The 15,454-nt window shown below is 42.7% G+C and overlaps 1 protein-coding gene across 1 annotated transcript; it reads right to left on the bottom strand.

The window, feature by feature from the left end:
• Nucleotides 1–257: 257 nt before the first annotated feature.
• Nucleotides 258–13,937, bottom strand: LOC110487329 (uncharacterized). Its single transcript, XM_036948586.2, has 2 exons — nucleotides 13,554–13,937; nucleotides 258–3,925 (listed from the first exon to the last, which is right to left on the bottom strand). Exons 1-2 carry the CDS (start codon nucleotides 13,732–13,734, stop codon nucleotides 3,267–3,269), a joined length of 840 nt encoding a protein of 279 aa, XP_036804481.2. The 5' UTR covers nucleotides 13,735–13,937; the 3' UTR covers nucleotides 258–3,266.
• Nucleotides 13,938–15,454: the final 1,517 nt, after the last annotated feature.

Below are 15,454 nucleotides of genomic sequence, written 5' to 3'. Positions count from 1 at the left end.
AAGGAGTACTGGTACAATGTGCTGAGGTACCAGGTAGTAACGAGGCTATAGACAAGGAGTACCGGGTCAATGTGCTGAGGTACCAGGTAGTAACGAGGCTATAGACAAGGAGTATTGGTACCAGGTCAATGTGCTGAGGTACCAGGTAGTAACGAGGCTATATACATGGAGTACTGGTACCGGGTCAATGTGCTGAGGTACCAGGTAGTTGAGGTGATTGAGATAATATGTACAAGTCAAAAGTTTGGACACACCTACTCATTCAAGGGTTTTTCTTTATTTTCTACTATTTTCTACATTGTAGAATAATTGTGAAGACATCAAAACTATGAAATAACACATATGGAATCATGTAGTAACCAAAATAAAGTGTTCATCAAATCAAAATATATTTGAGATTTTTCCAAGTAGCCACCTTTTTCCTTGATGACAGCTTTGCACACTCTTTGCATTCTCTCAACCAGCTTCACCTGGATTGCTTTTCACCTGGAAGGCTTTTTTCAAATTCCAGGTGAATACATAAAATATTGAATGTATTTTTTTCAGATACAAATATTAATTAATCATTAATCAAATCCTTTTTACAATCAGCACCCGAGTTCTCTGACATGGTGGAATAATGCTGATGTGAACATTCATGTGGTGGTCAATGTTTTTCATGTCAACATCTTATCAATGTCATCAGAACAATGTCATTTCATTTTTATACTCTTAACTTGATGGACTAGTACACAAATTAACTCAATGACAAAATGAAAAAGGTTTCAAGGTTAGAATCAATGGTTTCATGGGGCTCAGTTGGTAGATCGTGGTGCTTGCAACGTCCGGGTTTGTGAGTTTGATTCCCACGGGGGACCAGTACAAAAATGTATGCACTCAGTACTGTAAGTCGATCTGGATACCGCCCCAATAGATCCACAGACGATGCAGTCGCCATCACACTGCCTTATCTCGTCCGGACAAAAGGAATACCTCCGTCAGAACGCTGTTCATTGGCTACAGCTCGGCATTCAACACCATAGTACCCTCCAAGCTCATCACTAAGCTCGAGGCCCTGGGTCTGAACCCCGCCCTGTGTAACTAGGTCCTGGACTTCCTGACAGGCCGCGCCCAGGTGGTGAAGGTAGGAAACAACACCACCGCTGAACCTCAACACAGGGGCCCCACAAGGGTGTGTGCTCAGCCCCCTCCTGTTCACCCATGACTGCGTGGCCATGCTCACCTCTAACTCAAATCATCAAGTTTGCAGACAACACAACAGTAGTAGGCCTGATTCCCAACAATGACGAGACAGCCTACAGGGAGGAAGTGAGGGCCCTGGCAGAGTGGTGCCAGGAAAATAACTTCTCCCTCAACGTCAACAAAACACAGCGTGGTGAAGGCACAGCAGCGCCTCTTCAATCTCAGGAGGCTGAAGAAATTCGGCATGACCCCTAAGACCCTCAAACTTTTACAGATGCACCATCGAGAGCATCCTGTCTGTAGCACCGCCTGGTACGGCAACTGCACTGCCCGCAACCACAGAGCTCTCTAGAGCGTGGTATGGTCTACCCAACGCATCACAGGGGGAACATTGCCTGCCCTCCAGGACACCTACAGCACCCGATGTCACAGGAAGGCCAAAAATATCATCAACCACCCGAGCCACTGCCTGTTCACCCCGCTATCATCCAGAATGTCGATGTCAGTACAGATGCATCAAAGCTGGAACCGAGAGACTTCTAAAACAGCTTCTATCTCAAGGCCATCAGACTGTTTAATAGCCGTCACTAGCCGGATACCACCCAGATACTCAACCCTGCACCTTAGAGGTTGCTGCCCTATCTACATAGACATGGAATCACTGGCCACTTGAATAATGTTTACATGCTGCGTTACTCATCTCATATGTATATACTGTATTCTATTCTACTGTATTTAGTAAATGCCAGCCACTCTGACATTGCTAGTCCAAATATGTATATATTCCATTCTTATAGATATGTGTATTGATGTGGATTGTTAGATACGACTGTTAGATATTACTGCACTGTTGGAGCTAGAAACACAAGCATTTTGCTACACCCACAATAACATCTGCTAAATATGTGTATGTGACCAATAAAATGTGATTTGATAAGCATCTGCTGAATGACAAACATATGAAATGTAAGAAATGCATGTTACATTTTTTTATTTTATTGAATTTGAAAAAAAAAATCATACAAATCTACCTGCAGCGAAGCCACTCAATATTGACATTGCATTCAGTCATCTAGCAGCCAATCCCATCCAAAGCAACCCACAACAGTAACTAGGGTCAAGCGCCACGCCATGGGGCAAATTGACAGATCTCGCACCCAGTCGAATCAGGGACCCAAACCAGCAACCTCAGGCCCAAGGTCCCAAACGCCAGGCCACCAACCATCCAAGACCCACACATAGCCAGCCCCCCAAAAACCCCTCTGTCAACATCCTGGTACTCAAATGAAACTGGTATACTTACCTATTGATACTATTGTTGCTTCTCCACCAGTTTTGAATCCTGATCTAATCATTTACACTTTGCAATATCCAAATCATGCATCCAATCAAATGTCTTTAGTCATATCCAAATCATATCCAATAGGTCTCAAGGTTAGAATCTAGAAATGAACATTCTACTTCATCTATATAATAATTTACGTTTTTAAATACCAATATTCAAATCTATACTTCATAAATCAATACACATTTAAAAATATATATTTTGATTTGAGATGTTATCATTCACGTCTTAAAGAAAAACAAAAGCAACCCTGTTTTTGAGTAAAAGCTTTCGTATACGTGGATATGATGTGGCATAAAACCAAAACACAATATCTGAAGTCAAAGATATAAAGTCAGAACACAGCGCCTGTATTCTGTCATGTGACTTCAGGTCCTCTGACAGGGAAAATGTATTTCCACACTGGGAGCAGTGGAAAGGCTTCTCTCCATAGTGTCCTCTTTCATGCACTTTCAGGTTCCCTGCATTTCTAAAAACACTTTCCACACTGGGAGCAGTGGAAAGGCATCTCTCCTGTTGTGTGTCATCTCATGCATTTTTAAGTTCCCTAACTAGGTAAAACTTTTCCACAGTGTGTGTCCACTCATGCGATTTCAGGTAGCCTAGCTGGGTAAATCTATTTCCACAGTCTGAGCAGTGGTAGGGCTTCTCCCCTGTGTGTGTTCTCTCATGCGTTTTCAGATTACCTAACCAAGTAAACCTCTCCGCACTGGGAGCAGTGGAAAGGCTTCTCTCCTTCTCATGTGTGTGTCATTTCATGCGTTTTCAAGGTCCCTAACTGGCTAAAACTTTTTCCACACTGGGAGCAGCTGAAAGGCTTCCCTCCTGTGTGAGTCATCTCATGCATTTTCAGGTTCCATGAATGGGTAAAACTTTTCCCACACAAGGAGCATTGGAATGGTTGTTCTCCTGGGTGTATTCTCTCGTGATCTCTCAGATGCGCTGACTGAATAAATCTCTTTCCACATTGGTCACATTGGAAAGGCCTCTCTACTAAGTGCGTTCTCTCATGTTTTTTCAGGTCCCCAGATGAGAAAAATTCTTTTCCACACTGGGAGCATAGATATGGCTTCTTCCCAGTGTGTGTTCTTTCATGCAGTTTTAGATTGCCTGAGTGTCCAAAACCCTTTCCACACTGGGAGCATAGATATGGCTTCTCTCCAGTGTGTGTTCTTTCATGCACTTTTAGATGCCCTGAGAGTCTAAAACCCTTTCCACACTGGGAGCATTGATATGGCTTCTCTCCTGTATGTATCATCTCATGCGTTTTCAGGTTCCCCGAGTGTCTAAAACACTTTCCACACTGGGAGCAGTGGTGTGGTCTTGCTGGTTTGGTCTTCTGTGGGTCTGGTTCCCCTGAAGGACTTTTCCCTCTGAGAGAGTCTGGTCTTTCACCTGCTGAAGACAAAACAGAATATTTGGTTAAACAGAGAGACCTGAAAGAAACCTCTACATCCGTGGTTCCTAAATGTTTTATAGTCTCATACCCCTTCAAAAACATTCGACCTCTAGCTGCGAATCCTCCTCTTAGCACCAGGGTCAGCGCAGTCTCAAATGTTTTTCAAACTCTCAAATCATTGTAAGCCTGCCACACACACACACTATACAATACATTTATTAAACATAAGAATGAGTTTGTCGCAACCCGGCTCGTGGGAAGTGACAAAAGAGCTGTTATAGTACCGGGGCACAAATAATAATAATCAATAAGGTTGTACTTTATTTAGCCATCTCACATAGAAAACTTTATTTGTTCATCGAAAATTGTGAGTAACTCACCACAGATTAATGAGAAGGCTGTGCTTGAAAGGATGCACATAACTCTGCAATGTTGTGTTGTATTGGAGAGAGTCCGTCTTAAAATCATTTTCCACACACAGTCTGTGCCTGTATTTAGTTCTCATGCTCGTGAGGGCCGAGAATCCACTCTCACATAGGTACGTGGTTGCAAAGGGCATCAGTGTCTTAACAGTGCGGTTTGCCAAGGCAGGATACTCGGAGCGCAGCCCAATCCAGAAATCTGGCAGTGGCTTCTGATTAAATTAAATTTTCACAGAACCGCTTGTTGCAATTTCGATGAGGCTCCTTCATTCAGATATCGGTAAGTGGACTGGAGGCAGGGCATGAAAACGAATCCAGTTGTTTGCGTCGTCCGTTTTGGGAAAGTACCTGCGTAACTCACCTCAGGTGCTTCGCTATGTAACATCTGACATTGTGTGCAAATGAACTCAAGCTTACGGACAAAAACAATAATCATACAATGACGGAAAGACCTGTGTGTTGTCCTTGTTAATGCAGACAGAGGAGAGCTCCAACTTCTTAAATCAAAGCCTCAATTTCGTCCCGCACATTGAATATAGTTGCGGAGAGTCCCTGTAATCCTAGACTCAGATCATTCAGGCGAGAAAATATATCACCCAGATAGGCCAGTCATGTGAGAAACTCATCATCATGCAAGCAGTCAGACAAGTGAATATTATGGTCAGGAAAGAACTTTAAGCTCGTCCCCCAATTAAAAAAATAAACTTTGCCCTGTTGATAACCAGCGGTACATGGTTGCCGCCCATATCATTGCATAGCCTTGTTTTAACAAAGTTAACCATTTTCACGGTAATGTCCAAAATGTCTTTCAAGCGGTCAGGCATTCCCTTGGCAGCAAAAGCCTCTCGGTGGATGCTGCTGTGTACCCAAGTGGCGTCGGGAGCAACTGTTTGCACGAGCGTTACCACTCCACTATGTCTCCCTGTCATGGCTTTTGATCCATCAGTACAGATACCAACATATTGACCACCAAAGTCCATTTGATGTCACAAAGCTGTCCAGTACTTTTAAAATATCCTCTCCTGCTGTCCTGGTTTCCAGTAGTTTGCAGAAGAGGATGTCTTCCTTAATTGACCCCCATAAACGTAACGAACATACACCAGGTGCTGTGCCAGGTCTGTTAACTCATCCCGCTGTAAAGCATAGAATTCACTGGGTTGTATGCGAAGCAGTATTTGTTTCAAAATATCTCCTGCCATGTCACTGATGCATTGTGAAACAGTGTTGTTTGATGGAGGCATTGTCTGTATAGTTTTTTGGGCCTTTTCCCCCAGCATTGTCCCAGCCATATACGCGTGGCAGCAGGAAGAATTAAGTCCTCCACAATAGTATATATATATACACTGCTCAAAAAAATGAAGGGAACACTAAAATAACACATCCTAGATCTGAATGAATGAAATATTCTTATTAAATACTTTTTTCTTTACATAGTTGAATGTGCTGACAACAAAATCACACACAAATTATCAATGGAAATCAAATGTATCAACCCATGGAGGTCTGGATTTGGAGAGACACTCAAAATGAAAGTGGAAAACCACACTACAGGCTGATCCAACTACAGGCTGATCCAACTTTGATGTAATGTCCTTAAAACAAGTCAAAATGAGGCTCAGTAGTGTGTGTGGCCTCCACGTGCCTGTATGACCTCCCTACAACGCCTGGGCATGCTCCTGATGAGGTGGCGGATGGTCTCCTGAGGGATCTCCTCCTAGACCTGGACTAAAGCATCCGCCAACTCCTGGACAGTCTGTGGTGCAACGTGGCGTTGGTGGATGGAGCGAGACATGATGTCCCAGATGTGCTCAATTGGATTCAGGTCTGGAGAACGGGCGGGCCAGTCCATAGCATCAATGCCTTCCTCTTGCAGGAACTGCTGACACACTCCAGCCACATGAGGTCTAGCATTGTCTTGCATTGGAACCCAGGGCCAACCACACCAGGATATGGTTTCACAAGGGGTCTGAGGATCTCATTTCGGTAGGCTACTCATCAGGCTACCTCTGGCGAGCACATGGAGGGCTGTGCGGCCCCCCAAAGAAATGCCACCCCACACCATGACTGACCCACTGCCAAACCGGTCATGCTGGAGGATGTTGCAGGCAGCAGAACGTTCTCCACGGCGTCTCCAGACTCTGTCACGTCTGTCACATGTGCTCAGTGTGAACCTGCTTTCATCTGTGAAGAGCACAGGGCGCCAGTGGCGAATTTGCCAATCTTGGTGTTCTCTGGCAAATGCCAAACGTCCTGCACGGTGTTGGGCTGTAAGCACAACCCCTACCTGCGGACGTCGGGCCGTTTCTGACCGTTTGAGCAGACACATGCACATTTGTGGCCTGCTGGAAGTCATTTTGCAGGGCTCTGGCAGTGCTCCTCCTGCTCCTCCTTGCACAAATGCGGAGGTAGCGGTCCTGCTGCTGGGTTGTTGCCCTCCTACGGCCTCCTCCACATCTCCTGATGTACTGGCCTGTCTCCTGGTAGCTCCTCCATGCTCTGGACACTACGCTGACAGACACAGCAAACCTTCTTGCCACAGCTCGCATTGATGTTCCATCCTGGATGAGCTGCACTACCTGAGCCACTTGTGTGGGTTGTAGACTCAGTCTCATGCTACCACTAGAGTGAAAGCACCGCCAGCATTCAAAAGTGACCAAAACATCAGCCAGGAAGCATAGGAACTGAGAAGTGGTCTGTGGTTACCACCAGCAGAACCCCTCCTTTATTGGGGGTGTCTTGCTAATTGCCTATAATTTCCACCTGTTGTCTATTCCTTTTGCACAACAGCATGTGAAATTTATTGTCAATCAGTGTTGCTTCCTAAGTGGACAGTTTGATTTCACAGAAGTGTGATTGACTTGGAGTTACATTGTGTTGTTTAAGAGATCCCTTTATTTTTTCTGAGCAGTGTATATAATGCTAACCTCTCCTGTTATTGTAATGGTGAGAGGTTAGCATGTCTTGGGGGTATGATATATATATAATGCTAACCTCTCCTGTTATTGTAATGGTGAGAGGTTAGCATGTCTTGGGGGTATGATATTTAAGTGATAATACCCGAGCAGCCGGTGTTTGGAGGATATATTTTAGCACAGGTGTTCTGCCTCGGGCCACCCAACCGTGCCAATATATCCTCCAAAACACTGGCTTCCAAGGCATTATCACTTCTAAACGACGGGTTGATATATATATATAATGCTAACCTCTCCTGTTATTGTAATGGTGAGAGGTTAGCATGTCTTGGCGGTATGATATATATATAATGCTAACCTCTCCTGTTATTGTAATGGTGAGAGGTTAGCATGTCTTGGCGGTATGATATATATATAATGCTAACCTCTCCTGTTATTGTAATGGTGAGAGGTTAGCATGTCTTGGGGGTATGATATATATATAATGCTAACCTCTCCTGTTATTGTAATGGTGAGAGGTTAGCATGTCTTGGGGGTATGATATTTAAGTGATAATACCCGAGCAGCCGGTGTTTGGAGGATATATTTTAGCACAGGTGTTCTGCCTCGGGCCACCCAACCGTGCCAATATATCCTCCAAAACACTGGCTTCCAAGGCATTATCACTTCTAAACGACGGGTTGATATATATATATATAATGCTAACCTCTCCTGTTATTGTAATGGTGAGAGGTTAGCATGTCTTGGCGGTATGATATATATATAATGCTAACCTCTCCTGTTATTGTAATGGTGAGAGGTTAGCATGTCTTGGCGGTATGATATATATATAATGCTAACCTCTCCTGTTATTGTAATGGTGAGAGGTTAGCATGTCTTGGCGGTATGATATATATATAATGCTAACCTCTCCTGTTATTGTAATGGTGAGAGGTTAGCATGTCTTGGCGGTATGATATATATAATGCTAACCTCTCCTGTTATTGTAATGGTGAGAGGTTAGCATGTCTTGGCGGTATGATATATATATAATGCTAACCTCTCCTGTTATTGTAATGGTGAGAGGTTAGCATGTCTTGGCGGTATGATATATATATAATGCTAACCTCTCCTGTTATTGTAATGGTGAGAGGTTAGCATGTCTTGGCGGTATGATATATATATATATAATGCTAACCTCTCCTGTTATTGTAATGGTGAGAGGTTAGCATGTCTTGGCGGTATGATATATATAATGCTAACCTCTCCTGTTATTGTAATGGTGAGAGGTTAGCATGTCTTGGCGGTATGATATTAGCAACATATTCAAATAACGACTGATATATTTTTCCTTAAATGTTATTTTAAATAAATTATTTCATACCATTTCCTCCCTCCATGAGATATAGTCCTGACAAAAAAATCTAGGGTTGCTACCCATGGCAGTTAGGTTGCTAGAGATGCGCCCCAATCGTGAAATCTTTTTGTTCTCCATCTATGGACGCAACCCAGTAGTTTGTTTTAAAAAGGTCCCGTTGCCAATTGCCATGCTGGCTGGCATCCCTCTTATCCCTTGCTTGCTAGCTAGCCATCCACCTGCTAACACTGTCACATCAAACAATGTATCCAGAATAACAGCAAAAGTAGCCGCATTTGCCTTTAAGCTGTTTGAACAAAAATATAAAAACGCAATATAATCCATCCACCTGACAGGTGTGGCATATCAAGAAGCTGATTAAACAGCATGGTCATTACAGAGGTGCGCCTTGTGCTGGGGACAATAAAAAGCTCACTCTAAAACGTGCAGTTTTGTCACACAACACAATGCCACAGATGTCTCAAGTTGAGGGAACTTGCAATTGTCATGATGACGGGCAGAGAGTCCATAACAGCTGTTAGAGAATTAAATGTTAATATCTCTACAATAAACCGTCTCCAACTTCATTTTAGAAAACATGGCAGTGTGACCAACCGGCCTTACAACCGCAGGCCATGTGTAACCAAGCCAGCCCAGGATCTCCACATCCAGCGTGATCGTCTGAGGCCAGTCACCCAGACAGCTGTTGAAACTGTTGGGTTGTGGAAAAACTACAATTTCTGCACAAACTGTCAGAATCCGCCGCAGAGAAGCTCATCTGTGTGTGCATCGTCCTCACCAGGGTCTTGACCTGACTGTAGTTCGGTGTTGTAACAGACTTCAGTGGGCCACTGGAGAAGTGTGCTCAATGTTTGAATCCCGGGTTTCACCTGTACCAGGCAGATGGCAGACAGCGTGTATGGCGTCGTGTGAGCGAGCGGTTTGCGGATGTCAACGTTGTGGACAGAGTGCCCCATGGTGGCAGTGGGGTTGTGGCAGTGGGGAAGCGTCAGATACAGATAACGAACAATTGCATTTTATCAACGGCAATTTGAATGTACATTGACAGTGTTCCAGTTCCTGCCAATATCCAGCAACTTCGCATTGAAGAGGAGTGGGGCAACATTCCACAATCAACAGCCTGATCATATGTAAAGGACATGCTTGAGACAAATGGTGGTCATAACAGATACTGACTGGTTTTCTGATCCACACCCCTACTTTAAAAACATGCAAAATAATTTAAAAGGTACACTACATTACTTTTGGTCATGTAGTGTACCTTTTTAAATTATTATTATTTTATTTTTTTTAAATATGTAATAATTTCATTACAAAAAAATATATATATTTTTAAAAGGTACACTACATGACCAAAAGTATGTCGACACCTGCTTGTCGAACGTCTAATTCCAAACTCATGGCCATTAATATGGAGTTTTTACCCCCTTTTTCTGCTATGTCATGTCAGGATATCTATTGAAATGATTACACATGTCAGGATATCTATTGAAATGATTACACATGTCAGGATATCTATTGAAATGATTACACATGTCAGGATATCTATTGAAATGATTACACATGTCAGGATATCTATTGAAATGATTACACATGTCAGGATATCTATTGAAATGATTACACATGTCAGGATATCTATTGAAATGATTACATATGTCAGGATATCTATTGAAATTATTACACATGTCAGGATATCTATTGAAATGATGCATTTGGGGAGAAATACAGATCCCTAAATGATCAAGTAATGAATACCAAAATCATGGACATTAATATGGAGTTGGTCCCCCCTGTGATGCTATTACAGCCTCCACTATTCTGGGAAGGCGTTCTACTAGATGTTGGAACATTGCTGCGGGGACTTGCTTCCGTTCAGCCACAAGAGCATTAGTGAGGACTGATGTTGGGCGATTAGGCCTGGCTCGCAGTCGGCGTTCCAATTCAACCAAAAGGTGTTCGATAGGGTTGAGGTCAGGGCTATGTGCAGGCCAGTCAAGTTCTTCCACACCAATCTTGACAAACCCTTTCTGTATAGACCTCGCTTTGTGCACGGGGACATTGTCATGTTGAAACAGAAAAGGGCCTTCCCTAAAACTGTTGCCACAAATTTGGAAGCAAAGAATGTCATCTAGAATGTCATTGTATGCTGTAGCAATTAAGATTCCCCTTCACTGGAACTAAGGGGCCTAGTACAAACCATGAAAAACAGCCCCAGAACATTATTCCTCCTCCACCAAAAACTTTACAGCTGGCACTATGAATTGGGACAGGTAGCGATCAGACTGCCAGACGGTGAAGCGTGATTCATCACTCCAGAGAATGCGTTTCCAATGTACCAGCAAGCTTCACACCACTCCAGCCAACGCTTGGCATTGCGCATGGTGATCTTAGGCTTGTGTGCGGCAGCTGGGCCATGGAAACCAATTTCATGAAGCTCCCGACGAACAGTTATTGTGCTGACATTTCTTCCAGAGGCAGTTTGGAACTGGGTAGTGAGCTTTGCAACCGAGGACAGATGATTTTTTACACACTACGCGCTTCAGCGGCCCTGTTCTGTGACCTTTTGTGGACTACCACTTCGCAGCTGAGCCATTGTTGCTCCTAGATTTTTTTCGCACTTCATAATAACAGCACTGACAGTTGACTGGGGCAGCTATAGAGCAGGGCAGAAATTTGACCGACTGACTTGTTGGAAAAGTGGCATCCCATGACAGTGCCACATTGAAAGTCACCAAGCTCTTCAGTAAGGTCATTATACTGCCAATGTTTGTGTGTGTGGAGATTGCATGGCTGTGTGCTCGAGTTTATTCACCTGTCAGCAACGGGTGTGGCTGAAATAGCCGAATACACTCATTTGAAGGGTCGTCCACAGACCTATATATATATAGAGTAGCTACTCTAGTGAAAATGGGCTTCCATAAAGTTGTTCAATAATCTTGGGCAGATGGCCAAGTTCCACATTTTTATTGTCACGTGCACTAATATAGCTAAATGCCTTTCTTGCTTAATGTTTCCCCCAAAATATTTTATTGCATTCTATTCATGCTGGCTTTCGCAGGCTAACAGAGAGGTGGGAGGGCAGACCGGCTACCTGAGACATGAAACCGATAGCTGGGAGGGCAGACAGGCAAATTGTTCATTAATACATTTGTCGACAGCCTAAATGGGTATTGGAAACACTTCAACCTCTACATTCTCATTGGACACTGTGTTTTTACGAAAAAAAATGTGTTTTATTTTAGGTGTGATGTCATTACGCGTTTTAAAATATATCGACAGGAGATAGTTGGAAAACGCACCCAATAGCAAGCAACTGTCACATCTATTTTCTAGTGAGATTTGAACCTATGATCGCCTGTTCTCAACCCGTAGAATTAGTCCACTGCGCCATCAGGGCGGAGCTAGAACACAACGTTTTATATATTTTTTTATTATTTTAAAACTCATTCAAAGCTGTAACATTTTTTTAGTCTAGCCAATCAGACCCCATCTCCAAGGAAACAAGCACTCATTAAGATCAGGTGTGGCCGATTAGTGGGCGTGGCCAAAACACTGAACAAGTTGTGTTGACCCTGAGAACGGAATGTATGTTTTTAAATAACATTTTAAGAACATTCTTTGAATGTTATTTGTTGTTTTTAAATGGAAATGTTTCTTAATGTTCTGAGAGATTAACTTTATAATTCAGGGCATTCGGGAAGTATTTAGATCTGGACTTGTTCCCCATTATGTTATGTTACAGGCTTATTCTAAAATGAATTAAATTAATGTTTTTCCATCAATCAGGGGCGGCAGGTACCCTAATGTTTAGAGCATTGTGCCAGTATCCGAAAGGTTGCTAGATCGAATCCCCGAACTGACAAGGTAAAAATCTGTCCTTCTGCCCCTGAACAAGGCAGTTAACCCACTGTTCCTAGGCCGTCATTGTAAATAAGAATTTGTTTTTAACTGACTTGCCTAGTTAAATAAAGGTTAAATATCCATAATGACAAAGTGAAAATGTATTTAGATTTTTATGCTTTAAAAATAAAATAAAAACTAAATCTAACACAGAAATACCTTATGCACATAAGTATTCAGACCCTTTGCTATGAGACTCAGAATTGAGCTCCGGTGCATCCTGTTTCCATTGATCATCCTTGAGATGTTTGTACAACTTGATTGGAGTCCTCGATTAGGCCGATATCTTGTTTAATGAGTTTTTGTAAACAAACTCTGTATAGTTGGAAAACCTGGTTAAAACAAATGTATCTTATGGATGGTGAGGAACCCCAATCTACCTACCTCATCCCCATATTGTTTTTATTTACTTTGCTGCTCTTTTGTACACCAGTATCACTACTTACACACCATCATCTGCTCATCTATCACTCCAGTGTTAATCTGCTCAATTGTAATTACTTTGCTACTATGGCCTATTTATTGCCTTACCTCCTCATGCCATTTACACACACTGTACATAGACTTTTTTATTTTTTTATTATATTGTGTTATTGACTGTACGCTTGTTTATTCCACGTGTAACTTCGTGTTGTTTTCTGTCGCACTGCTTTGCTTTATCTTGGCCAGATCGCAGTTGTAAATGAGAACTTGTTCTCAACTAGCTGACATGGTTAAATAAAGGTGGGGGGAATTTTATTTATTTATTTGAGAATGGTTACATACCGGCGTCTCCAACCCCCATCCCGTAGCTGTTTACCAAAACAAGCTTTGGGCCAGTAACTGAAACGTCGCTGGTTCGATTCCCTGAGCCAACTAGGTGAAACATCTGTCGATGTGCCCTTGAGCAAGTCACTTAACCATAATTGCTCCTGTCAGTGGTTCTGGATAAGAGCCTCTGCTAAATGACTAAAATGTTGTTGCTTTTTAAGCGTTATGGCGGCCATTTTGTTGTTGTTTGACAAGGTTTTGCTCCTGTTTTTAAAATAGTACTCACTGGTGTTAATCAGATCTCCAGTCTCGTCCTCTTTCACTCTGGAAGCTTCTTCATCGCCTTTCACTGTGACATCCTTCTCTTCCTCCTCTTCTTTCACGACAATATTAAGCCACAGACCCTGTTTCTCGGTCCAGCAGACGTCCTCTTCTTTAGCAGGCGGGGAGTACCTTGGTGAGCTCATGGTCAGGGATTTTAGCTAGCTAGTTAGCATAAGCCACCAGCCTTGTGCTAAGTTAGCTAACGAACAATGTAAATACGGGGTGGTGGAATTGGTTAACTAGGAGATACGACAGACGTGTGTTTAAAACACAATGACTAATATACACCGAAAAGGTCTGAAGAGCTCCAACGTTTCGGCAATGTCGGCTAGCAAGATACCGAGGTGGCTGATTAGCTGTTGAAGAAGCGTCAGGTCCACCACGTTTAATGCCACGTCACGCGCCGGCAGCATCGCCTGTAAAACGCATATCGCCATCTGCTGACTGGAGTGGGACGGGTAATGCAGTTTCAGGAAATATTTAATTTAATTTTTCATGTTGGGTCTTTTGATCAATCACATGTAATATTTTAAGAATTAGATATTTTTCAGAGCTGATTTGTTAGGTCCCCCAAAAATATCTGAAATGGTCTGCCTTTGTAAACAGCCTACTGCTCCTACATGGTGTAACAATACATTATGTAGATGTATATAATGAACAGACTAGGTCTATGCTGCTCCTACATGGTGTAACAATACATCATGTAGATGTATATAATGAACAGACTAGGTCTATACTGCTCCTACATGGTGTAACAATACATCATGTATATAATGAACAGACTAGGTCTATGCTGCTCCTACATGGTGTAACAATACATCATGTAGATGTATATAATGAACAGACTAGGTCTATACTCCTCCTACATGGTGTAACAATACATCATGTACAGTGCCTTGCGAAAGTATTCGGCCCCCTTGAACTTTGCAACCTTTTGCCACATTTCAGGCTTCAAACATAAAGATATAAAACTATTTTTTTGTGAAGAATCAACAACAAGTGGGACACAATCATGAAGTGGAACGACATTTATTGGATATTTCAAACTTTTTTAACAAATCAAAAACTGAAAAATTGGGCGTGCAAAATTATTCAGCCCCTTTACTTTCAGTGCAGCAAACTCTCTCCAGAAGTTCAGTGAGGATCTCTGAATGATCCAATGTTGACCTAAATGACTAATGATGATAAATACAATCCACCTGTGTGTAATCAAGTCTCCGTATAAATGCACCTGCACTGTGATAGTCTCAGAGGTCCGTTAAAAGCGCAGAGAGCATCATGAAGAACAAGGAACACACCAGGCAGGTCCGAGATACTGTTGTGAAGAAGTTTAAAGCCGGATTTGGATACAAAAAGATTTCCCAAGCTTTAAACATCCCAAGGAGCACTGTGCAAGCGATAATATTGAAATGGAAGGAGTATCAGACCACTGCAAATCTACCAAGACCTGGCCGTCCCTCTAAACTTTCAGCTCATACAAGGAGAAGACTGATCAGAGATGCAGCCAAGAGGCCCATGATCACTCTGGATGAACTGCAGAGATCTACAGCTGAGGTGGGAGACTCTGTCCATAGGACAACAATCAGTCGTATATTGCACAAATCTGGCCTTCCAGGTGGAGTGGCAAGAAGAAAGCCATTTCTTAAAGATATCCATAAAAAGTGTTGTTTAAAGTTTGCCACAAGCCACCTGGGAGACACACCAAACATGTGGAAAAAGGTGCTCTGGTCAGATGAAACCAAAATTGAACTTTTTGGCAACAATGCAAAACGTTATGTTTGGCGTAAAAGCAACACAGCTGAACACACCATCCCCACTGTCAAACATGGTGGTGGCAGCATCATGGTTTGGGCCTGCTTTTCT

This window comes from Oncorhynchus mykiss, chromosome 13 (genome assembly GCF_057628025.1).
Source record: "Oncorhynchus mykiss isolate SJ-2025 chromosome 13, ASM5762802v1, whole genome shotgun sequence".
Classification (NCBI taxonomy): domain Eukaryota; kingdom Metazoa; phylum Chordata; class Actinopteri; order Salmoniformes; family Salmonidae; genus Oncorhynchus; species Oncorhynchus mykiss.
This window is presented reverse-complemented; position numbering and strand designations above follow the sequence as displayed.